Below are 26,450 nucleotides of genomic sequence, written 5' to 3' on the forward strand. Positions count from 1 at the left end.
CTCTATTTTATTCTCTTCTTTCAAAGTTACCACTGTTAACAATTTGGTGTTTTCTTCTGAGACTTTTTTAATTTGTTTTTTATTTGATAAATTGCTAGAGAGATGATAGGTAGAATCTGTTTCTTTCATAAGTTACATACTGTTGTTCTGTGACTTGCTATGTTCTTTTAATAGTGCATGTTAGAGAGCTATGCCAGTATCTGGCCTCCTTCTTTTTAACTGCTGCATAGCATTAGATTGTGAGGATAAACCATAACTTAATTAATCAATGCAGAGTTGTTGGGTATTTAAGTCATTTCCAACTTTTGCCATTTAAGCAATGATGCAAGGAACATTCTTTTACACATTCCTTTTAATATTTGTATATAACTCTAAAAGAAGAATTTCTGAATCAGCATCTGTGCATTTAAAATACTAATGGATGTTGCCAAATTGCTATTTACATGCTGTTCAATCGTTCTTCATTCACGCATGCAGATACTTATTAAATATTTATCGAGTGCCTATTCCATACTGGGCACATCGTTCTCGGTCCTGGGACTTCAGCAGTGAACAGGGCACAGTCTCACCCTCATGGAGCTTGTAGCCTGGTCAGGGGAACAGCCCCAGAACAAACAGACACATAACATATAATGTTTCAGGTGACGATGAGGGCTAGAAGAAAATGAAGGCAGCCAGGCATGCCTATTTTCTCCATACCTTCACCAACACTGGTTATTACCCATTCTTTGAATTTTTGCTGATTTGATAGCTATTCCTTCCGATTTTTTGATGGCATGGTTTGTCTTTTTCTTATTGATCTGTAGGAGCTCTTGATTTATTATGAGTTTAATTCTCTGACTCTTAAATTTTTGCAATGATGTTTTTCCAGTCTGATGCTTGTCTTTTATCTTTGCTCGTGATGTTTTATAAAGTTGTTTTGGTGGGGAACCACAAGGAAATTTATTTCAGACTTGACTTTCAGGGAAAGCTGGGTTTATTCTCAGGAATTGATTTGTTTTTTTCCTAGGAATCCGTGAAACTAACCATGTTTCCTTGTTGTTGCTCTGGCTGCGAGGAAGCTCAGAACAAACCTTTACCTCTCACAACTGCCCCGAGTCTCACAGCAGACCTTCAGAACCCCAATCTTATCCTTGGGGGTCACTTTCTTTTTTTGTTCTCACAACTTCATTATCCATCTCTTTTCCTAGCCTCTGGTTTTATTATGACCTAAGCTGCCTAAAATCACTTTTGCAATAAGGTGGAGCATAAATACATGGGTCTTAGTTCCTGCTCACAGCAGCCCATTTCACAGATTATAAAACTGAGGCCCAGTGACGGGCAGCACCTTGAGCCAGTAGAAAAACCAGATTCACACCCACCTCTCGATGCCTAGTGGGGTGGCTTCCCTGCACTGTCTATCTCTGAAGCCAGCTGTATTAATCAATTCTTTCAGTTGCCATGTGACAGAAATCCTGTTAAACAAACAAAGGGAATTTACTGATTCATGTAAGAGACAAGTCTAACCAGCTGCAGGCAGGGCTGGATCCAGGCACACCTACAGTTCCGCAGGCCTCCCTGTGTCAGTTTGGATGTATTGTGTCCCCCAGATGCCATGTTCTTTGATGCAATCTTGTGGGGACAGTCGTTTTAGTGTTGATTAGGTTAGAATCTTTGGATTAGGTTGTTTCCATGGAGATGTGACCCACCTAACTGTGGGTAATACCTTTGATTAGATTATTTCCATGTAGGTATGACCCCACCCATTGAACATGGGTCTTGATTAGTTTACTGGAGCCCTGTAAAAGCTCACAAACAGAAGGACCTCAGAGCAGCTGCAGCTTAGAGAGACATTTTGGAGAATGCCATTTTGAAACACAACCTAGGAGCAAGCAGATGTGAGCCACCTGCCTTCCCAGCTAACAGAGGTTTTCCAGATGCCATCAGCGTTCTTCAGTGAAGGTACCCTACTGTTGACACCTTTGTTTGGACATTTGCATGGCCATAAGACTGTAACTTTGTAACCAAATAACCCCCCTTTATAAAAGCCAATCCATTTCTGGTGTTTTGCATAACAGCAGCATTAGCAAACCAGAGCACTCCCTCACACTCAGCTTTGCTTCTCTCTGCCTTTGGCTTGGTAGCGTGATCCCTCCTCTTCAGATGACGTCCCTCTATTTGGCACAAATACAGCACTAATATCCCTAAGCATGACATGGGAGACGCTTCTCTAAGCCCTGGGAAAAAGACAGTGTTCAGATTACCCCCACATACACCCATCCACCCGGAAAGCCCTCATCTGTAGCTAGAGCACCAGGCACCTTGACTGACAGCTCCATCCAGGCTCCTGGAGTTGGGGAGGAGTTCCTGGAAACAGAGGAAGGAGGAAAGGAGACTGTGGCAGGTCGTTATCCCTGTGCTGACCAGTGCCTCTCGTCCCAGGGAAACAGAGGACTCCCCACCCGGGGAGGAAAGACAGGCTTACCCCCAACACCAGTTGACCAGGGAGTGACTTTGGTCTTTCTTTCATGGTCACTCATCTTCTCCCCTCCTGCTCTTGAGCTCTCAGTGATTTACGGGACTGATCTACCATCATCGCCTTCAACTACGGCATCTTTCAGCTCAGTCCAGCCTCCACCCACTTGGGCTATTCCCATCGCCCAACTGCCCCCTCCTAACCACCTAACCAGATCTCAGCATTTTGTCTCCAGGGATCCTCCCTCAAAGACCCCAACCCAGGGCATGTCCTTCTCTTCTGAACTTCCCACTTGTTATCGGTTGGATTGTGTTCCCCCAAAAGATATGCTCAAGCCCTAACCCCCAGTCCTGCAAATGTGACTTCATTTGCAAAGAAGGTCTTTGCCAGACAGGATCAGGGAGGGCCCTCACCCAATATGACTGGTGTCCTTACGGGACGGGGAAAGATAAGAGTTACACCACCACAAGCCAAGGAACACCAAAGATTTTGCTGGAAGCTTGAAAGAGACAAGGAAGGATTCTCCTCTATATGTTTTGGAGGGAGCATGGCCCTGCCAATACCTTGATTTCTCATTTCTAGCCTCCAGAACTGTGAGACAATACATTTCTGTTGTTTTAAGCCATCCAGTTTGTAGTCCTTTGTAAGGACAATCTTAGGAAACTGGCACCCTCCATCCAAAGACATTATGTGCTTGGCTCTGTGTGGAGAGTCAAAAATGTGCCAGTGAAAGAAGGTGCATCAGATTTGACCCTGAAATACCATTGCAGAGAGGAGGTGGAGTAGTTTCAACACTCCCACTGTGGACCCCACCACTGTTTAAGAGCCTAAATGGGAAGCGAAAAGGAAAGAGAAGGCAGTGAATATTTATTAAACACCTACCATGTGCCAGAACTGCGCCAAGTTTTTTCTGTGCATGATCTAGTTTAAACCTCCCCAAATCCTTGCCAGGTAAATGTTAATTTACACACAAAGAAACTTGCTCAGAGAGGTAGTTTGCCCAGGATCACACAGCCAGTGACTCACAGAACTGGGATTGGAATCCACCAACTGTCTTGTCCTCTTTCCACCCATTCCCTGATAAACACCCCCCCCCCCCCATTATTAAGTGATGACTCACACTACAGAAACTTCTCTTAATTAAATATGAAAATAGGAAAAGCATTTGGAATGTACTTTGAGGAGGCTAGCCTTAGCAGAATTATTTCCATACCAAGAATTTGTTCCCCAGCTAAGTAGCAGCTGGATTTTTTGTTTTTTGTTTTTTTCATCTCTTGATGTTCCTGATGGGTGGAATGTAAAAAGCGCAGAAGATGACCAGTTTCCACCCTTCACTTCCTTCCCAAGCTGCCTCAAACCCGTTGAACAATAAGGACATAGAAACGAATGAATAGAATCAATGAAGGAAACTATTGATGAATTAGTAAATCCACCTTTTATCATATATGCTTGTTTGGGGGACACAGAAAAGTCCTAGGCTCCATCGCTCAAGGCACAATGTCAATCAGAGGAGAAAGTTGATTGTTTCACAACCAACTATCCGACAACACATCTGTCATCAAGCTCCAAGTCAAGCCAAAAAGAACTGTGTTGGAAAATGCAGGCTGGTTTCCCTTTGCTACCAGTTGAAGTGGTATGAGCCACATCTGAATCCTGGCTGCATCCTCCCCAAGCTGTGCCACCTGAAGAACTTCCCTTCGCCAAATCTCTGTTCTCCCCCAGTAGAAAGATGGGCTGTACCTGGTGACTGCAAAGTCTGGCTGTGCGGGAGGCTAAGAGACCCTCTCACTCTGAGTCTGGCCCCCAAACAAATAATTTTTTGAAAGATTTAATTTGTGTTGAGTGAAAGGTAGAATATGGGACCTGAGACTTGGGCAAATCTAGTAGCTGTGTAGCAAAACTCCCGGCTGTGTGACTCAAGCAAGTTATGAACCTCAGCTTCTTCTGCAAAATGGAGCTGTTGATGCCAATTTTGGAGGGTGGTGGATATGAAATGGGATCAGATATGTGATCGGTGCTCCACCCCCCCCACCCCACCCCACCCCCAGTGAAGGAAAGACTCATCTCCTGTGCATCTCGGGCTCCTAAACTGGTACTAGAGTCAAATGCTGTTGTGAAGGCCACTGGGCCAGGTCATAAAAGGAGGCAAGATCAAGAAATGGAGGTTTCGAGGGCTCTGTAGTCCCTTTCCTGGCAAATGAGAAATCACTCTGCTACTGGGACGACCCTGTTGGCCACCTCACTGGAGATTAAGTCCTGTTATCACTGTGACCCACAAGGCTCTATATAAGCCAACTGGCCTCTCTTTTCCTCACTCTGCTTCCTCTACACTTGCCTCTTTGCTGATCCTCAGACCCATCAAACTTATTCGCACCTCAGGGCCTTTGCATAACTGTTCCCTCTGTCTGGAAGGCCCTTCTCCCAGTTTGTCACAGGGCTCTTTCTCAAGGCCTCGTGTGAAAGGCTTTCCCTGACCACCATCCTGTCTTAGTTATTCCTGACATCCCTCCCCTGCTTTATTTTTCTTCATGGCAATTATCTCTCATGTACAATGTGTATTTATTTATTCTTATCTACCTTCCCCACCCTAAGCCAGAATGTGAGCTCCATGAGGGCAGGACTTGCTAGTTCATAGCCATATTCCAGTGTCTGGAACAGTGATTGACACATGGAAGGTTAGTGGATGAGTGGATGTGTAGACACATGTTAGCAAATGACCAGGCAGGAACTCAAACTGGTTCACCTGACACCAAGGTCCAGGCATTTGTAAATATTGAACAAAGGAGAAAATATTATTATTATTATTATTATTATTATTATCATTAATGATAGGACTTGATCAGGAAGTGTCATTCAGGTGTGTTGGGGTGGGTTGGGGCCTCTGCATGGCTCTGGGGTTATCCTTTGCATTCTCTCTCCTCCAGGAGGATGAGAAGAGGAGAGCTGAGGGTGCACTGGGTGGGTAAAGACTAGAAGCATCAGCAGAATCTAGAAGCATCATCCTCTTTGTCTCCAGGTAAGAGACCTGAGGGTAGTCGAGCTGGATAAAGGGAGGGGAAGATAGAAAAAATATTGGGAAGGGAGAGTGGGCAGGACCAATGGCTCATTTGACAGTGGGTCTGAGAAAGCGGGGAGCCTGCACAGGTAGCTGGTAAATGAAGGGTAATGGGTACTTCCTCTCTCTGAGCTTGTTTTCTTCAGCTGAGAAATGTAGATGATAATCATATCTACCCCTTAGTGATGTTTGAGGATTAATTGAGGCTGAGTATAAAGTGCTTGGCATGGAAGCCCTCACATGTGGTTAAAAACAGTGCATGCTTTCTTGGGTGGCTCACTCTGGGGAACTGTCTGCCACACTGGGAGCAGAATCAGCTGCCCCATGGAGAGGCCCCACGGAGAGTGGCCAGATGCGCCAGCCCACTGCTAGGCCCAGCTTGAGGCCACGTGAGGGAGCCACCATGGAGACCCATCCTCCAGCCACAGCCAAACCTTCAGATGACCACAGCCCCAGGCCACATCCCACTGCAGCCCCATGAGGGACCCTGAGCCAGAACCACCCAACTAAATCATCAGAAATTCCTGACCCACAGAAACTGTGTGAAATGATAAACAATTATTGGTATTTTAAGCCAGGGATCAGTGAACTTTGCCTGTAGAGGTCCAGATAGTAAATATTTTGGGTTCTGTGGCCATCTGGTCTCTGTCACAACTACCCAGCTCTGCCGTTGTAGCACAAAAGCAGCCATAGGTAATGTGTCCACAAATAAGTGTGGCTGTGTTCTGATAAAACTTTATGTGCAAAGACAGAAGGCAGGCCAGATTGGGCCTGTGGACTAGTTTGCCAACCCCTGTTTTAAGCCACTAAATTAAATGATTCTGTATTTCTTGTGGGTGCCTAAAAATTATCCCTTTCTCCACGGAGTTAATGGTTTTGCCTGGAATCCTTACCTCCGTCTACTGTGTGCCGTGTCTTCTCTGTTGGAGAAAGGCAGGGTCTGTGTTGATTCACATCCCAGCTCAGGGCCAGGCACAGAGAAAATGCTAAGTGAAATATCTGCGGGGGGAACAAATCAAGTAAAAACCAAAGCACTATTTCTGCCACAAGTGAGGAGCAGACTCTTGGGGCTGTGGGAACACACCAAGGATTCATGTAATCTGGAAGACTTCCTGGAGGAGGTGGGTTTGAGCTGAGCTTCAGCTGCATCTTAAAATATGGGTACAACTCAGACAAGCATCGAGCACAAAGACCGTTATTTCAGGCCAAAGGGAACAGCATGAGCAAAGCATGGAAGGGACAGACACATGATAGGGGGATCAGTGTGTTGAGGGTCTTGAATGCCAGGAATGGCTTGGAAATGACCCTGGAGACCAGAGCTTTTCCAACAGAGGTGAAAGGTCTTCCTAGATGGGCTCTGGGGAGAAGGGCTGTGACTTTCATAAAATTCTGTGACCCTGAGGCAATGAAGAGACTTCCATAAGCCAATGGAACCCCAGAAGGTTTGTGTTTTATTTTAAACAGAAGAGGGAGCTGTCTTGGTTTGGGTTCCCCAAGGAGCAGACACTGAGACAAGGAGGTGAGTGAGTGATTAATTTGGAATTGATTCCAGGAAAAGAAACGTAAAGAAAGAGAAGTGAGACTGGGAGGGACAAAGGCCAAAATGATGTATATTTGTAAAACAAGCAAACAAAAAATAAAAGAAAATGATGTGTAAATCCTACAAATTGCTGATGTGGGTGATAGGAGCTCACTCCCGCTGGGTACCCTGGGAGACGGTAAAGAACACACCTCAGATGTATCCCGACTGTGGGCGGGGGAGCTGGGTGGGCATCCACCAATTCCCAGAGCCGAGGGCTGCCCAGGGGCCCTTAATTCTCCCACACCTCCAGCCTCAGGCAGAGTCGCAGGTGTTTTCCAAAGGCACCTTGGGCATGGAAAGGTGACTGCTAAGCAGATACAGGCAGGAAATTGACAGCATGTGACACGGGCAAAGCTTACGCTAGGAAGAGTAATTGAGCAGCTGTGAGTGGGAATGGGGGTGGGGAGGAAGTGGGGTGGGGGCAGGAGGAGAAATCAGCAGTGGAGACCCAAGGAGGAGGCTGCCGCAGACACCAAGACCCAATCCAGAGCTGGGGCCACAGGGTGAAGAGAAGGCAACCAAGGGGGAGGCTGTGGGGAGGGAGCTTGTGAGTAGGTGGATGGGACCTTCCCAGAGCCGGCAGCCAAGAGAAGAGGCTGAGTGTAGTTGCAGACACCCTGGGTTTGAGATGCCCACCAGACCCCAAAAGGAGCTGTCCAGCCAGGAGGAGGGACTGTGGAGACACGCCAGGGCCAGGGAAAGGCTTTGGGCGAGCTGCAGAGATGGAGGCAGAAGAGAGCCGCAGACTGACCCAGGAGCACAGCAGGGTAAGGAGTGGGAAGAGAAGGAGGCTCTGGCAAATGAAGAGAAGAGCGGGGACGCGGGATAGGAAGGAGTGAGAAAGCAGCTGCCTCGCGTGTAGGCAGAACTTCTAAACCATTTCGTGGTGAGAGGGAGAAGTGGAGCAAAGACCCCAGTGAAGGAGGGGTGGCGAAAGCAGAGAGAAGGTGAAGGCAGAGGAGTGCCCTGAGAAAAAGCCAAGGGCAGGAAGGAAAAAACAGAGGGCCTGGAATCCCAGAGGCCGGCCCCTGGGGAAGCCATCCTTCCCTCCACCTCACACAGGGAAGGACCAAGAAATGGACATGCAGAAAAATGGGAAAATGGGATGGATACCTATGGGTCCTGCCTACGTCCCCAGGCAAGGACCACCTGGCATCCCTATTTCCAGTCTCCCTCCTGAATAATAACAGTTCCCTGATTTGGGGCCAAGTATCTGGCAGCCCTGCTAAAAATTATGTTTCCCAGCCTCCCCTGCAGTGGAAAATGTCCATGTGATTGCAGGCTGCCCAACCCCACCAGCAGGAGTGCGGAGGTGAGGGGCCGTCTAGGAGCTGTGGGGGAGCCCTGCACCATGAGACAGCCTCCCAGGCTGTGCTGCTGACGTCTGGCCTGGCAAGTAAGAGAATTCCACTTGCACCTTATTTAAATAATTGTTGTTTTGGGTCTCTGTTTTTGCACACGGACCATCCAAAGGAGCATGGACTTCTAGCGGCCAACACACCTGACGGCTCTCCCCCAGTTTTTATCCTTTGTGGCGTTTTCTACAACTGGGTCACTATTTGTCTTCCAGCCCCAACCACTGTCCAAGCAGACTCTCAACTCCGCTAAGGCAGAATATCGTCAAACTCACAAACAATTGCCTGAGCTCAGCAAAAAGCCTGGGGCAAAATACCCAACATGTGCAGGCAAGGACCCTGCTTTCAGGAGCACAATAAGTAAGGCAAGTTCAGAACAGGGGAACTGGGACAAAGAGAATGAAGCAGGTGGCAGGGGCTGGTGGTTGTCGATTGTGTGGTCATGAAAGGCCTTTTGGAGGAGGTGACATTCAAGCTGAGACCTGGAAGGTAAGAATGAGCTAATCACAAGGAGATCTGGGAAACATTCCAGGCAGAGGGAACAGCCAGTGCAAAGTCCCTGAGATGATAATGAGTGGGTGTGTTTGAAGAACAGGAAGGCAACAGGTGTGGCCTGGGGTGAGGGGTAAAGAAGAGGTGAGAGGGGTTCCTGTGGGCTGTGTGGGCCATCAGAGTGTGGTTTATCCTGAGAGCAATGTTTTAAGCAGGGAGGGAGATGACCTGGTTTTCTATGTATCAAGATCCGTTTGGTTCCTTGGGGGTGGGGAGCCAGGGATGGTTGAACTTCGGGGCCAAAACAGAAAGACAACTCGGGAAGCCTTTACATGCATCCTGTCTGGAGATGCTGGAGAGGGGATGGGTTTGAGAGCTATTTTGCAGGTAGAATTAACAGGGTTTGTGATTATCTTAGCAGGGAAATGAGAAGTCAAGTGCACATAAGTGGCCTGGGAGGTGATCCCAGGAAGCACCACAAGGGAGTAAAGAAAGAGAGGGGACAGAAAGAAGTAAATACAGAAGGTGGTAAGGATCAAATGGCCACATTGGGTAGCTGGGCCTCCATCCCAGGAGACAGAGGTGTCCTCTCAAGGGGGGAGGTAGCTGGGGTATTTATCCCCCAACTCCCATCATCATTGGTTGAGAGCTGCCCCTGGGGTATATTAACTCACCAGCACTCCCAGCCTGCCCTGTGGGTGGTTCTGTTCAGGAAGCACCAGAATGGTAATTGCCAAGCCCACATGGGCTGGGCACACACTGATGGCATAGAGAAGTAGTAAGAGGAGGTGGGGCTTGGGACCAGATCCCTATGCCAGGTCTTCCCAGGAGCTGAACGGGTCAGAATTTGGGAGGGCTACACAGGTGGTGGGCTGGTCATTGGGATTGAAGGGGAGGGCAGTGGAGGTCTGTACCAGTTTGAATGTATTATGTCCCCCAGAAAAAGCCATGTTCTTTGATGCAATCTTGTGGGGCAGACGTTTTAGTGCTGATTAGATTGGAATCCTTTGAGTGTTTCCGTGGAGATGCACCCCACCCAACTGTGGGTGATGACTCTGATTGGATAATTTCCGTGGAGGTCTTACCCACCCATTCAGGGAAGGTCTAAATTAAATCACTGGAGCCGTATAAACAAGCTGACAAACAGAAGGAGATCAGTGCAGCTGAGAGTGACATTTTGAAGAGGAGCTATAGCCAAGAGGAACTCTTTGAAGAATGCACAGAAGCAGAGAGAGTTGCTGCAGATGAGAGACAGTTTGAAGACAGCTGTTGAAAGCAGACTTTTGCTCTGGAGAAGCTAAGAGAGGACAAATGCCCCAAGAGCAACTGAGTGACATTTTTGAAGAACTGCAGCCTAGAGAGGAACGTCCTGGGAGAAAGCCATTTTGAAACCAGAACTTTGAAGCAGACGTGCTTCAAAACGCCAGCCACGTGTCTTCCCAGCTAACAGAGGTTTTCCAGACACCATTGGCCATCCTCCAGTGAAGGTACCCAATTGCTGATGTGCTACCTCAGACACTTTATGGCCTTAAGACTGTAACTGTGTAACCAAATAAACCCCCTTTTATAAAAGCCAATCCATTTCTGGTGTTTTGCATTCTGGCAGCATTAGCAAACTAGAACAGGGTCCCTAGGAAGGAAATGGCTCTCAGAATTAAGGGGCTGAGGAAGGCTCAAGAGTTGGCACCCACCACTCCCTCCGCAGTCCAGTCTCAGCTGAGCTAGCCAGGAAGGAGGTGGCTGAACACTTGGGATCCTGGACGAGGCTGTGCATCCTGCGAGTCTTTAGGTCCAGGGGTGAGGACAACGAGGAGCAGCTCGATCCAGGTCTGGGCCATGGGACTAAACCTCCCTGGGCTCTCCACCCCCACACCACCTCCCGTGAAATGGGTTGTGAGAATGAAAGGGGAGAGTGTGGATGGATCCAGAACTCCAGGTTCTCTAATGCCGAGGTCTGATCTTGTCCCTCCCCTCTCCTCTGCCCCTCAGTGGCTGCCAACGGCTCTCAGGGATGGTTGAAACCCCCCTCCCTTCCCTTCCTCCAGGCATGGCATGCCCTCCCCATCAGCCCTGGCCTGTCTCTGGGCATCTGCCCCTGCATCCCCATCCCTGCCAGCCTATGCTCCAGCTCTTCTCACTGCTTCTCTCTGTGGGCTCCACCTCCCAGCACCCCTACTATGCTCTGCTCCCCTTCCCACCACCCCTACTGCCTCCTTGCACCGCCTCGAGGACCCCAACTCATTCCCACCCCCGGGCCTTGGCACTTGCTGTTCCCAGCCGAGATCTTCCCCCAGATCTCCATCTAGCCGGCTCCTTCACTTCACTCAGGTCTCTGCTCAAGGTCACCTCTCAGAAGAGCCTTCCCTGACCACTCCAAATAAAATAGCGCCCCTCCTCCCTCTCCAGCCCCTCACCCAGCTTTACTTCCTTCTCATCCCCAATGTCATGTTATATCTGAGTTTATTTGTTTGTTGCTCCTTGTCTCCTCCAGGAGGCCTAGCGCTGGGTCTGTTGCATCATTGGCCGAATCCTCCGTGTGTGGACCACTGCTTAGTAAGCATTTGTCAAATTTACGGATGCTTATCTCCCGGGAGCCCTTCAGGACTCAAGCTGAGACATCGGCTCTGGCAGGCCTCTCTCCTTCGGCACCTCCTTTGGGCTCCCACAGCCCCTGTATGTGCCTGGATTTTGGAATTTATCTAACTTTGTCATAATCACCTATTTCCCTCCTCTGTCTGCCCACCAGCCCATGAGGGTTTTGATGGCAGCTGCTGTGTCTTTAACTCTCACCTCTCCCTGGCACATAGTTGGTGCTTGGGAATGAATGAATGGATGGATGAATGAATGAAAAGAATGAATCAATAAATCAATGAATCGATTGCTAATGGCAGGATTTGAGACTGGGAGGTATGGGGCATGAGAACTTAGGGGCCCGGTGTCCCTTGCTGCACTGCATGTTAAGTAATCTTTATATCCCTGCAGCCTGCACGTTAGGTGCTCAAAAGAATTTCTTGAACAGATGATAATAGCTAACACTTACTGGGCACTTACCTTGAGGCAGTGCTGAGTGCTTTGCATGTATTAACTCATTTAATCCTCACAACATTATTATCCCCATTTTACAGATGAAGAAACTGAGGCTCAGAGAGTTCAGCAATGTACCTGAGGTTACGTAGGCAGTTAGTGGCAGAACTGGGACATGGTCTGGCTCTGGTTTCCAAGTTGTCAGCTGCCATGTTCTCCTGCCTCTCTGCTGACAAATGGATGGGTACAAATAATGACAATGGCAGCAACTACTATTATTTGCCTGTTCAGTATCAGGCCCTGAGCTAGGTGCTTTACAGACACCTTGTCCTTCAATCCCATGAGTCCTCCTTGGGTAGGTGTTACTGTTTCCTTTCAGTAGGTGAGAAAAGTGAGGCTCAGAGGTAAGGGCGCAAAGCCAGGAAGAGGCTCTGGCTCTGCTCCTTCTGGAGTAGTCATTCCCAGGACTGGAACCTTGGCTTTTCTCCTCCACCCTCCTGCACCCAGCCCTTGCCCCATCTCCACCCATTCCCACCACCTTTGTGTAGACTGAGAGCCAAGGCTAGCCCCCACACCTCTGCCCCCAGCCCTCCAGAGACCTGCTGTCCCTCATTATAAAATGCCTCTTTTGTCCTTCCCTTCTCTTCCCCAGCCAATTACCAAGGGATCAACTTGATTGTGAACATGTTTTGGAAATATTTTCACTGTTGTTTCAAAAAATTTTTCCTTTGTTTGAAAGAGTGTTACAGCTTCAACCACAGGGGGAAGAAAAACCCAATCCCAGCTAACCAGGGCTGCAAATGTAAAACCAGAAATGAGTGCACCAAATAATCAAAACTGAAACCACCTAAACCATAGAATTCCTCAGGGTTCTGATTTTAGGAGGACTTGAGTGTTTGATGGAGGGGGTGGGAGGTGGTACAAACACAGGAGATGAGACGGAGGTCTTGTTTCCCATAATGGGTTACTAATCTTGTTCTGATGCTCGAGCATTCTCCAAAGGATGCTGAGAGCAGTTTTCCTTTCTGCTGTTTCCTGGATGGATGAACTGGGGCCTGGAGATTGCGTTTAAATCATACAGCAGATCCAGGATGGGACTAGAGGTGGAGCCCCATGTTAGAGGCCCCATCAGGGGGCTTAGTCTGTGCGCAAAGTTAGGGTTCAATATGGAAGAAGGATCACGAGTCCGTATGTGACCAAGATTAAGGGTCAATCTATCCTGAGGGTCAGGGCTCAATCTATAACCAGGAACAAGGCTCAATCTAAAGTCGGGATCAGGGCTCAGACTGAGGCTACAGTCAGGGTCTAATGTGAAACAAGGATCACAGTTCTGATTGAAACCAAGATTGAGGCTTAGTCTGGTGCTAGGGTCACGGCTCAGTCTATGACCAAGAATGGGGTCAGTGTCCCACCCGGGAACAGGATTATGCTTTGGTCTAGGATCAGGATCAGGTTTCAGTGTGTGATGCAGGATCAGAACTCAGTCTGAGACCAGGCCAAGTCTAAGTCTATGACGAGAGCAAAGGCTCAGTGTGTGATGAGGATCAGGATTTGTCCTAGGTCCTCAAACCACCAAAATGGTGTCCTGACTATATCGTTTCCTGAGACCATGGGTGAGTCAGTGCACCCACTAGACCTTAGTTTCCTTTTCTAGAAACAGAGAAAATGAATCCTGAATCCTTCCATAGTTAAATGTTAGGCCAGCTAAAATAATGGATGTCAGCAGGCTTTGCATACTCAGGGTGCTATGCAGATGTGTAATAAACATCCCAGAAGAAACCCCAAAGAAGGCTCACTGTGGGAAAGTCCAAATGTTACTAAGCTTCCCACTGCATCTTCTATCCTAGTTTTCTTTTGCATATAAAACTAATAATAGCTAACAGTTACACAGCCTAGGCTTGTGCCAGGTGCTGTCCTAAGAGCTTCATGTATATTTAACTAATTTAATCCTCAAATAACCTTAAGAAGTAGGTATTAATATTATCCCTATTTTTAGAGGGGGAAACTGAGGCAGAGATAGGTTGAGTAACTTGCTTAAAGTCACACTTAATAAGTAGGAAATCTTGGACTCAAAACTCAGGCAGTTTGGCTCCAAGTCTGTGTTGAGTATAAGAACTGAAGGACTGGGGAGGTGAATCTGGGGGTTCTTTGTGGAGCAGACAGACAGGGGAGAGAGATGCAAATCAGCCCAAAGGCCTATAGGGCTGACCCAGCAGTCTCCCTTGCCCAGGAGGCTGAGTCTCCCAGCAGACCCCACTCCCACAGAGGGACATAAAATGTCATGGGAGGCGTTGGCGGGTGGCATTAAGGCATCTCTTTAAACTTGTTTGTTTATGGAAAGAAATTTCAGGCCAGCTGCTGAAAACCTGTATTTTATGGGTAATTTTTCAATTTATTTCACACTGGTATTAAAAAAACAACCACCCAAACCGCCATGGAGGCTGTGATTCCACTGGGGTTCTCGAGGGAGGGGCAGCTGGCTTGAGGCAGCTCCTTTGTCTGCACCAGTATCCCCGGGACAAGCCTGTTTTCCTTCCCTTGGGATAAAAACCATATGAACTGAAGAATTAAGATGGAGGTTGTAGAGGTTGTGATTTAAGAGGAGAGCACGATGAAAGTCCAAAGGAAGGGGTGGGTGGCTCAATGCCTCTGTTTTATAGATAATGAAACTAAGTCACAAATAGTAATAGTTGTCTAGTGAGAACTTACTTTGGGCCAGGCTGTGGTCTAAGTTTTACCTTCGCAGCCTCACAGGTTATCATGAGAATCAGTAAGATACTGTTTTGGTTTGGAATCACCCACAAGCAGACCCTGAGACAAAGATTTAAAACATAAATCCCCAGGAAACATAAGCTGGGGAATAAGAAAGTAAAGTGGAAGGTAAGGCAGTCCATGAAGAGAGAGTTATGAAGACAGTTACTCCTTGGGCAACTGAAGTTCAGTAGCTCTGGGGAGCTTTGGGAGACAGAGTAGAACATGCCTCAGGGCTATCCTGCCCAAGGAATGAGGGAGTTGAGGTATTTGTCCATCATTGGTAGAGAACTACTTCTGAGAGTAACTCTCTAGCATCCTATCCAGCCCACCGAGCAAGCTCACCCTCAAGCAGAGAATCAGAGTCCAGCAGCCTTGGGGACACAGAGGGGATACAGGTGGGTGCCAACGTGACTGGGACAGACACTATTATCGTTATCCCTCAATCGATGAGAAAACTCAAGGCACAGATTAGTGATCAAACCCATATGTAGGCAGGAAAGGATTGGTGGGGACAGAATTCCAATCCAGAACTACCTCCCTAAATTCTGTGTTCTTCATTCTTTCCCATCCTACTCTCACTGGGCCCAGCACTCAGCATCCCTAATTCTTGTGACTAGCCTGGGAAGTTGATTCTAGCATCCCTATTTTACAGAAGGGGAAGCTCAGACTTGGGGCATTTGAGTAAACTGGACTCATACAGCTGTGAGGGGAAGAACTGGGACTGGGTCCTAAGCTGGTCTAAATCCAAAGCTTGAGTTTGCAGCCCCATCAGACTGGTCCTTTTTCTGTCCCAGTGCTGGACTCAGCCCCATACCTGCCTCCAAAGAAGTTTTCCATCTAGTGGGGGTACATAAGCCACCTCCTCCTCAAAAGTGAACCGGACAGAATGCCCAGGGCTTTGTGGGGCAGGAGGCAAGGACTCAGGGGTGGAGTAGCCTAGAGCTCAACCTCTGTAGGTCAAGAATAAGACTTTGACAGAGATGGGAGGACAGAAGCAACAATCTAGAGGGGGAATTCCATGGTATTTAAAAATTAACACCTACTCATAATAAAAACTCTCAGAAAAACAGCAATGGAGAGGAACTTCTTGAACTTGATAATGAGCATCTAAAAAATTACACCCTACAGCTAACATCATTCTTAATGGTGAAAGACTGAATGCTTTCTGAGCAAGGCAAAGATGTCTGCTCTCACAACTCTTATTCAACATGGGGCTGGAATTTCTAGCCAGTTCAATAAGCAGGAAAAGGAAACAAAAGGCATACACATAGGAAAGGAAGAAATAAAACTAATAAAACTGTCCCTGTTTGCAAGTAACATGATTGTCTATGTTGAAAAACCCAAGGAATCTACGAAATACTCCAAGAACTAGTAAGTGAGTTCAGCAAGGTCTAGGATACAAATCAGCATACAAAAATCAATTGTATTTCTATATTATAGAAGTGAATAGTGGGCACTGAAATTTACACAAAATATAGTAACATTTATAATGGTTAGGGGAAAAATAAATACTTAGGCATAAATCTAACAAAGCACATATGGTACTTGTATGCTAGAAACCACAAAGCATTGATAAAAAATATATTTTTAAAAATCTAAATAAATGGAGAGACATACCATGTTCATGGACTGGAAGACTCAGCAGAGTAGAGATGCTAATTCTCTCCAAATAGATTACACATTTAATGTAATTCTGATCAAAATCCCAGCAAGATTCTTTTGTAGATATGGACAAGATTATTGTAAAAATTTATGGAAAGGTAAAAGAACTATAATATCTAAAACAATTTTGATAAAGAAGAATTAAGTGGGAGAAATCAGTCTACACAATTTCAAGATTTATTATATAGCTACAATAATGAAAACAGTGTGGTATTGGCAAAGGGATAGACACATAGTCCATGGAACAGAACAGAAAACTCAAAAATTGATACACAAAATTACAGCCAACTGATTTTTGACAAAGGAGCAAATGCAAATCAATGGAGGTAGGGTAACCATTTTAACAAATGGTGCTGGGGCAATTGGATATTCGTAGGCAAAAAAACAAACCTTGACCTAAATCTTACACCTTATACAAAAATTAATTCAAAATTGGTCATGGACTTAAATATATGACATAAAACTATAAAATTTCTAGAAAAAAAACACAGGAGAAGATAATTGAGGGCTGGGACTAGGAAAAAAGTTCTTAGAATTGACACCAAAAGCATGATCCATGATAGGAAAAACTGATAAGTTGGACCGCATCAAAATTTTAAAATCTTTGCTCAGCAAAAGGACAAAAAGAAATTACAGACTAGGAAAAAATATTTGTAAATTATGTATCTGCTAAAAGACTTCTATCTAGAATTTATAAAAATCTCTTAAAACTCAACAATAAACAGCAATCCAATTAAAAATGGAAAAAAAACAAAAAAGACATGCACCAACATTTCACCGAAGAGTGTATACAGAGACTTGTACATGAATGTCCATAGCAGCTTTATACTTAACAGCCCAAACCGTAAATTATCCAAATGTCCTTCAACAAACTATAGTACATCCACCCCAGGGAATACTACCCAGCAGTAAAAAACAACAAATGATTAATACAAAGAAAAACTCGGATGAATCTCAAATTGAAAAAAAAAGACACTCTCAAAAGGACATACACTGCATGACTCCACCATATCATATTTATTTAAAAACAATTATGGAAGTAGAGCACAGATTAGTGGTTGCCAGGGGTTAGGGATGGAAGGGAAGGGAGTGGGGGTGGCTATAAAGGGATAGCCTGAGGAATGTGTTGTCATAATGGTACAGTTACATGTTTGGAAGCTATGCATGTGATAAAACTGCATCCCAGGGAACCCATCAATCCCTGGCAACCCAGGACAGTTGGTTGCCCTCGTAGGGTCCATTTTGCAGCCCTTGTAGCTCTGAAGAGGAGATTCAGCTTCCCCTAGAGGTAAAACCCAGGTCCTCAGGTATTTAGGGAGAAGCACCTGCTGAGGCCAGAGCAGATGCAGGAAGGAGTTACTGCACCATCAGGGCAAGAAATGAGGTGGTTCAATATGACAGACTGGCCAGATGTTCACCAAACCCTTTTGCTTTTCCTCCTGAGCACATAGCTAGACTACACTCTCCAGCCTCCCTTGCAGGTAGCTGTGGCCATGTGACTGCGTTCCGGCCAATGGGATGTGGGCGGATGTACACCGCACCTCCTGTAGGTGGTCCTCCATGCCCCGCCCTTCCACAGTGACCTTTGAGTCCTGTACTGAGCATGACCAAACACAAGCTAGAAGGAACCTGAGTCCCAACTCATCCCATGGAAGAAAAGGATTTGCTGATCAGGAGCATGTGCTGCAGCCATTATTCCAGCTGTAATCTGTTTCTGACAGTGTCCAGCCGTTCCTGAATTGACACCCCTTGTATGCATACCTCCTGAGAATGCTATCAGCACCACTGGCCCCAGTTCCCCCTGGGAGCCTATTTTGGGGGAGTAGGGAACTGGATTGCATTCTCGGATGCCCACACAGCCCCCCACAGCCACAGAGAACCCAAGACGTGCTGAGCATCCTGGAGTAGGATGGGGGCCTGAGTTCTGGCCCTTGGAACCCTAGAAATATTGGATTCTGGAATGACTGGAAGGGTTCTCAGAAAATGCAAAATCCCACCTGTGCATTCAACAAATGGGGAAACTGAGGCCATGAGAGGAGGAAATACTCAGCGTCCCGCAGTAATCAGGAAATGAGCGAGTGCTTATTCATTCATTTCCTTATTCGTTTTTTCAATTTGCCAATATCCATCAAGCACTTTATGTGGCAGGCACACAGAGATAAAATAGATCATCCCTGCCCTTGTGGAACTCACAGACTAGCAAGTCACAGACATGAACAAGAGGCCAGCTGGGGCTTGGTACCTTGAAGGAGACTAAAGTAGGATGAGGGTAAAGCAAAGGGATGTTCTATTTTGTCTGGGGTGGTCAGGGAGGGCCTCTCTGAGAAGGCAACCTTAAGCAGAGACAAGCCCTGAGGATATCTGGGGAGGGATTTTCCAGGCAGAGGGAACAGCAAAAGGCCCTGCTGAGGGATGTGACTGAGGAATTTGAGGAGCAGGAAGGGGTCTGAGTAGCTGGAGCAGAGGGAGTGAGGAGGGGCACATCGTTCTTCCCATATGGGGGCAGCTTCCCTTTGGAGTTTGGAAAACTCAGGACTGCAGTTGGGTGGGTGGGGACTGACTTCCAAATTTCCTGAAGCTTGATCTTCTAGGGCCACTTGATTTCTACAAGTACTTACATGCTGTGTACAGGCTGGGAGATTCCTGCATCTGGAGAATTTGTTCATTCATTCATTATTCCTTCATTCTTCTACAAACATACTGAGCACCTGCTCTGAGTCAGGCTATGTGCTGGGCCCCAGAGAGCCGGATAGGATCCTGTTTCTGGGCTCAGAGAGTTCAGTTTAGAGAGAGGGGCAGACACATCCATTGCTACCACCTGGTCTGATGGGGGCTGTGATAAGGGGTCTTCGGAGCCCAGAGGACGCACTGGATCTGACCTTGGAACCAAGGAAGGCTGCAAGGCTGAGGGGCATGCCTGGGCCAGATCCTGTATGCATCCGTGGAGAAGAGGGACAGGATGTGAGCAGGCATTCCAGGGAGAGGCCTCAGAACCATGAAAGCACAGAGGTGTGGGAGGCATGGAGGTGTTTGTGAAATACTGCAAGGAGCAGAAAGCTCTGGGGTTAAAGGGCAAGGGTAGGGGAGGGGAGAGGACAGAGATTGAAGAGGTGGAACAGACCACGCTGGGATGCCTGGATGACTGTCCCAGTTCTGCCGTCGACTTGCTGGGCTGCCTAAACCAGGCACCCTCAGACTCAGGGCCTCTGTGTCCCATCTGTGAAGTGGAGAGGCTTGGACGGGCTGGCTCTGACATTCCACCAAGATCCTGGGGTTGTCTGCCCGTGTTCATGGAGCAAAAGGAGCCGCCAGGCCGTGACTGAACCTTTGGCTGCCCCACTCTGCATGCACTTCCCTCCCAATGACATGCCTTCAAATGCCTCCATTGCTCTTGGGGACTCTCTAAGTTTGGGGTGAAGGGGCTGGAGAAGGACGCGCCAGCATTTACCATCCTTTCTTTATTGGCCAAGCCACATGCATAGGAAAAGGAGAGATGTGTTCAGCGGGAAAGTGTCAGGGGTAAGTTCCCCCTGGGTGTCCAAGGCTCCTTCCCTTCTAAGAAGATCGTACCCTGCATGGTGGCTAAGAGAGTGGATGGTGGACGCTAGACCCAGGCAGACCTTTGACCTGCTGCTGTGTGCCTTCTGCTAGTCACTAGCCTCTCTCAGCTTCCCTTTCCTCTCCTAGAAAGTTGAGCTGATAAGACTAGGACCTCACGTGGAGTTTGGAAGATGATGTTACGTGTAAGCACAACACCCAGCACACAGGCCTCCAAAATGACTGTTGTTGTTACTGGGTAGGGGAGAGGAAGCCGGAGCATGATGTTGGGCGGAAGGAGGGATTTGGCTCCGAAAAGGTTAAAATCAAACCAGCTGCTCCCAGCCCCGGTGATAAGGTCAGAGAAAACACAGTCCAGGTCCCCAGCGCCATCACAAGCCAATTTATGAGGTGCCGGGAAATTGGTCATTTTGAGTAAAGCTCAGAGGCTCTCCTCGGGCTGCCCAGGAAACACTCTGGGTCAGCGGCCAGAAAGGGCCCAGGGCTCTCATGAAAGACAGAGCAGGAGCAGAAAGCTAAGAGGGCCGGGCCGGGGGGCGGAGCCGGGAGCACACGTCCCACCCCGCAGGAGAGAGGTGAGGTGGAGGCTAGGGGAGACGGAGAAGAGAGGGAGTGAGCCTGCGGGAGAACACTGGCAAAAGAGAAATAAGGAAAAACAGACCGAGGTCTGGGGGAGAGACAGCCAAATCTGGGAAGGGGAGGCAGACAGAAAGAGACAAACAGGAATTTCTCCTGCGTCCCCGGTACCAATACACAAGGAAAGGGAAGAGAGAAAACCGGGGGGTAGGAGTGGGGGCGCAGAGTTTCTGTGTGTCCTCCGTGCGTCTCTACCTGAGTGAGAGAGAGAGAGAGAGTGTGTGTGTGTGTGTGTGTGTGTGTGTGAAACCGGAGGGTAGGAGTGGGGGCGCAGAGTTTCTGTGTGTCCTCCGTGCGTCTCTACCTGAGTGAGAGAGAGAGAGAGAGAGAGAGAGAGAGAGAGTGTGTGTGTGTGTGTGTGTGTGTGTGTGTGTGTGTGTGTGTGTACGTGTACCTCCGTCTGGCTGGGTGAGCAGGGCAGTGCGCAGGGGCGCACACGACGCAAGCCCACGAACCGCGGGAACAGCCTGAACCCGGTCCTGGGCGACCCCCCGCGCGGCGCCGGCCGAGAGCGGGTTAATGCGCCGCCCCCGCCCGCCGGCTCCTCCCCGCCAGGACAGTGCCCGAGCTCCGCCAGCCGCCCTCACTCGACCTGGCGGCGGGCCCCTTGGCTGACCGCGGGTCCCAGGCGGCCGGACCGACGCCGCGCCCCGCGGATGCGCCCGACGCGCGCCGAGCAGCCTCCTCGCCGCGCCGCCTCCGGGTCGCCGCCGGGCCGTCGGGCCGCCCGGGGAGCCCCCGCAGGCGCCGCCTGGGTGCCAGGAGCCCCCGCGGCCGTCCCGACCAGGCTGCCCAGATGCGGGCGCCACTCTGCCTGCTGCTGTTGGTTGCCCATGCCGTGGACATGCTCGCCCTGAACCGAAGGAAGAAGCAAGGTAGGAGTGGCGGCCGGGGCAGGGTGGCCAGGGCAAGCGCAGCGGGGCAGGCCCGGGGGAAAGGTCCTTGGGGTATATGCCAGGACACCCTGGAGCGCTGGCTCTTCCAGATGCGGTGACAGTTCCATTTTGCTGATGGGCAGACTGAGACCCCAAGGCATTAGGTAAGAGAGTCGTTGAGCAAACTGAATCAAGGGAGCTCTCCAAGGAGGGAAGGGGCTGACAGGGCTCTTGCACTACCCATCCCCACTCCACCCGTCATACTAGCAGCATTGCTGGGAGGAAGGAGGGGGGCTCCATGCAGAAACAAGAAGCCTCAACTACCAGTCTGGAGAGCATGGAGCTAGCAGACAGAGGTAGTGGCTTAGAAGCCATCCCAAGCATCCATGCTGAGCCAGGAAGTGACATAAAGAGCCCTGGGCTGGGAGTCCAGATGCCCAAGTCCCTGCCCCATCGCTAACCCTGACTCGTAGTCTGACCTGACCTCCGAGAAGGCAGTGATCCCCAGTGGAGCTGCCTTTCTGATGAGGACTTGAGCTGTTGTAAGTGCAACAAGACCTGAGTTCGAGTTCACTTACTCTGGGGAAGACCTTGACAAAGCCCAGCCTCTCTGAGTGCCTCGGTTTTTCTAGCTTGACTCCTAGGGCCACTGGGAAGATGAAAAAAAGTTCAGATTATAAACGTGGCTGGCACACAAAGCCAGGGGTCCCTGAGACCCTCACACTGGGGTCCAGTGTCACAGTGCCTATCTGGGAGTCATTGTCCCCTGTAGGTGAGTTTATGTCCCTCTGGGTTTCTAGATTGCAAATCAGCAGCCGGATGCCTGTCATTGAGCCACTGGTTTTCCACACACATCCTCCTGACAAGGGTTCATCCCAATTATACCAAGTCGAGGCACCAAGGCTCAGAGAAGTGAAGTAACTTTGCTAAGTTATACGGCAGGTCAGTGGAAGATTTGGTGCCTTCTCTCTTTCCAGCTGTGGTGTGGGACCTGAGCAAGACTAACGGGGCAGAGGGGTGGGAGGATGGCTTACCCTTGGGGGACTTCTATGCTATTTGAGTGAAAATCCTTATATGGACAAAACCACTCCTGGGATTGAAGCAGGAAGCAGGGAGAGGCTTGTGGGAGAAATGGGAGGTGGGATTGGATGGGGGCGACTGTGGCCCCAGAGCTCTAAGCTCTGGTGACTAGACATAGGGACCAAGGGAGTAGAGAGGCGAGTGGGCTTCAGGTGAGCTGGGAGAGTTTGGGACCCCATGGGGATGCTCCTCTGTGGATGGCCTTTGTGTAGTGGTGAAGAGCATGGCTCTGGAGCCAGCCTGCAACGGTTCAATCAGCTTTCCCTGTTTACCAGCTGAGTGACCTTGGGGAAGTCATTTTGCCTCTCCAAGTCTCAGTTTACCCATCAGAGGGTCTGTCTTTCTCATTTCTAAAAAGACCAAGAAAAAAAAGAATTTAAAATTTCCGCTCATTGACTCATCTTTAAAATGGAAATAGTAACTGTAAGTTCCCAACTTGTGGGAAAGCTGTGGTTGGGACTAAACGAATTAGTTTGTGTGTTAAATGGTTAGCAGAACACCAGCTTCCTAGTGAGCTCTTGGAAGTATTAATCATTCTCATTTCCCGTCTACTATATCCTTGGCTGCTCATTATAGCCTGTTCGGGGGAAGGATGCTCTTGCCCTCATTTTTGTGGATGAGGAAACAGAGGTTCAGAGAGGGGAACTGACTTGTCCAAGATTGCATAGTGAGTGTGTAGCAAAGCAGGCCTCAAACCCCCAGCTGTCTGACATGACTCTGAGAAGCTGTCTCCTTAGCTGTGTTGGTCTTCCCTTCTCAGGGCCTCAGTTTCCCCATCTGAAGAGCAGCCGGTTTAGAAGATCTTTAAGATTCTTCTTAGTTCTAAAAAGACCCTCCCACCCCATCCTAAAAGAAGATTTAAGAAGGACAAGGGAAAATTCGAATCTCTCCCCCCATCCTCAGCTCATCACTACCTCCCCAGGAGCTCAGTGAGGAGGTTGGGGAATGGCTGCTCCTTATGCTGCCCCAGCTTGGTAAGGGGTCTCAGAGACCTTCTCCCCACTAGCTGATCTCCTGCCCCTGCAACACATACATACTCAGCATTTTCAGAGAGAGGCTTGTGGTTCCATTTATCTGTTGGGTGTAGTGCCTGGAACTAGGGGACCCCAACCATAGATTCCCATCCCACTCCCAGCCACTCATGCTGTGTGACCTTTGGTGAGTCCCCACTCCCCCACAGCTGTGGCCTCTGTTTCCCCTTTGGCTCCAGGGTATGGGGATTAGACCAACCCTTCCTATAGCATATTCTGCAAGGTGTTCTTAGGAGTCCTGGCCAAATGTGTTTAGAAAATGCTGGGTTAAGCAGATTTCTTGACTGCAGGACTTATCAGAGCCTTTATTGTGCTTCTGTACATTGTGAAGAGGTGGAGATAGACTGTGAATTTTCCCAAACTTGTTACATTTCTGTGACCATTTTGTCATGAGGCTATTGAAAATCCTGCTTGGAAAATTCTGCATGAGAGCCACTAGAGCTTTGACATACTGGATTAAATTTGGCAGGAGAATGTGTCCTGGATGCACCTAGGTATTGGCAGGGATTTGTTCATTAATTTGTTCATTCAACAAGTGTTATAGGGTGGCTTCTGTGCCAGGCTCTGTGTTGGGAACCTTGAGCGTGCCAAGGTGAGTGGTTCTCTGCCGGCTCCTCCCCGGGCCTTGGCCTCAGCCTCCAACCTCATCCACGAGGTCGGAAGGAATGACCCGCTGGTCGCCAGGCCTGAACTGTCACCCTCAGGCCTGGTCCCCGCAGACCCTTGCTTCTTCAGGCTCTAGCCTCACTCTTTTTTGATGAAACCCAATTTTTCTGTTTCTAAGGCAAGAAAGAATGAAAGAAAAGGCTTGAGAAAGGTTCTTGGGTCTCAAGTGTCTCTTACCAAACAACATATTGATTAATTAAGTGTAAATGAATCAGAACCAGATGGGGACGTTTCTCTTGAAGCATGCTTGGGGTATCCTGGTGTGGGGGAAGCCTGGCAGGGTCTGCACCCGCCGCGCCACGATCTGGAGGCTTGTTAGGCAACGCCGAGAAGCCAGATGGTGACTGTCTTCCCCACATATCCAGGGCCCCTCGGAGAGGGGGCTTGACAGCAGCAAGGGTCCCTCACATTCTCCTGGCACTTTTAGATCCTTCTAGACCTGAGGCAGCAAGGGGCAGAGGGAGGAGCTCTGGAATTCAGGTAGCCCCGGTTCAAATTCTGAGCCGTCTTCTGTGTAGACGTGTGACCTTGGGCAGACCACCTGCCTTCTCTGAGCTGTGGTTTCCGCATCTGGACCTACCTCTTTGGGTAGTTTGAGGGAAGGTGCCCAAAGGTGCACGATAGGTGCCTCAAAAAGACTCATCCTCTCCCCCTTCCCATTTTATGCAGAGTGGGAAGCCCCCCTGGACTTGGGGGTTACACATGAGATGAATCTCACCTCTGCCTCTTTCTTGCTGTGTGGCCTCAGGCTAACCTCCTCCCCTCTCTGAGCCTCTTTTTCTTTATCTGTAAAATAAGGGTGGCAGCACCCACTTCAGAGGCTGATAGGTAGAATGAGTATAATTCTTTGTAAACTCCAAAGCCCTGTGTGGAGGGCAAGGCAGGCACACGCCCCATGCCCAGATGGGGAAGCTGAGGGTGAGGTCCAGACAAGGCCGGTGTCTGAGGCAGTGCTGAGATGGACGAAGACCTGAGTGTCTTGTCTCTACGTCAGGGCCATGGCTGGGTCCAGAACAAGGTGTGCCTCCCTAAACACAGGCGTCCAGGTGAAACTAGGTTTGGATGCAGATCAGGGGTGGTTCTAGAAGGGAAAACGAGTCCCTAAAGAGTAGGGTGAGGGGCGATAGCTGGGTGAGGAGGGCTGAGGGGAAGGCACGGTGTCTCTATCTCAGTGCAGACTTCCTTGGACAAGTCATTCTGCCCCTGTGGGCCTGGGTTTCTTGTTAAATTAGAGGCTGGTGGAGAAAAGGAAAGCAGAGTACTTGGCACATAGGTGGTCAATAGTAGTAGCTCTACCCACCTCTTTTCCCTCTGCAGTGAGTTCTGAAGCCACACTTGGGTGCCAAGGAACTGAAGCCACCCAAACCGCCCTACCCAGCCACCAAAGGGGATCCTTGTAGCTACCTGACGAGGGCGGCCAGGTGCCAGGAGCTCTGCACATGGGGCTGTGCACCCTCACTGAGGTGCTGCATGTCACCCATTTTCCAGACAAGGGGACCAAGGCTCAGCAAGGGCAATGACCTGTCCAGGAACTCACAGCGGCTGAGCCAGGAGGTGGACCCAGAATTTTGAAGCTTCCAAAGCCTGTGTTTCTCAGAACCTAGAAATAGACATGAATCCTGTCAACAAATAGCCAAGGGCTGCAAGGCCGAGGCATCTGAGAGGATCCTCATCAAAGGGTTGGAATAGGATTTTGTTAGGCAGCGGTGGCAGCAGGTTGGGGGCCGGAGACCGTGCAGGAGGAGGGGAGGGCCTGGGGAGGTGGGAAGGGTCAAGGGGCTGCGTGGCGGGGAGAAGTGGAGGTCCGATTGCAGACAGGGCCGAGTCTGGCCGTGGAGGGCCTCGGATGCCCCTCACCTGTCACCACCGTCCTGGAGATCTTTGTTGAGCCCCTCCTCTGGGTCAGGCACTGAGCTGGGGGGTCTCCTTGGGCAGTCAGGAATGGTTCATCAGTAAGAACAGCATGGACAGGACCCCACTGGTCCTTGACAACCAGGAGGGGCACGTCAGTGGTGGTCCCAGTCTCAGTGAGCATCTGAGACTCAACGAGGGGACACCTCTTGGCCAGGTGTCACATAGATAAAGTGACTTTATTCATTGTGCTGTCTACCTCTTCTTGTCTGTCAGTCCACTGCTTATTCATCCAACCTTCCATCTAGTGAAAAGAGCTGAAGCTCAAATTAATTCAAAGTTTTTCAAATCTAGGTTTGCAACCCATTCATGGG

At 49.0% G+C, this 26,450-nt stretch overlaps 1 protein-coding gene across 9 annotated transcripts in view; it reads left to right on the top strand.

Annotated features, from left to right (window-relative positions):
- Positions 1-26,450, top strand: part of RSPO4 (R-spondin 4) — a 151,879-nt gene that overhangs the window by 89,032 nt on the left and 36,397 nt on the right. The window contains exon 1 of one of the 9 annotated variants that reach the window (XM_037811043.1): positions 21,273-21,448. The exons of the other annotated variants lie outside the window; for them this stretch is intronic. Within the exon in view, the coding sequence (XP_037666971.1) occupies positions 21,370-21,448 (79 nt within the window). The 5' untranslated portion in view covers positions 21,273-21,369. Of the gene's footprint in view, positions 1-21,272; positions 21,449-26,450 lie in introns of those variants that run through there. 9 annotated transcript variants of the gene reach the window in all.

The sequence above is a fragment of the Choloepus didactylus genome, chromosome 19 (genome assembly GCF_015220235.1).
Source record: "Choloepus didactylus isolate mChoDid1 chromosome 19, mChoDid1.pri, whole genome shotgun sequence".
Lineage (NCBI taxonomy): Eukaryota > Metazoa > Chordata > Mammalia > Pilosa > Megalonychidae > Choloepus > Choloepus didactylus.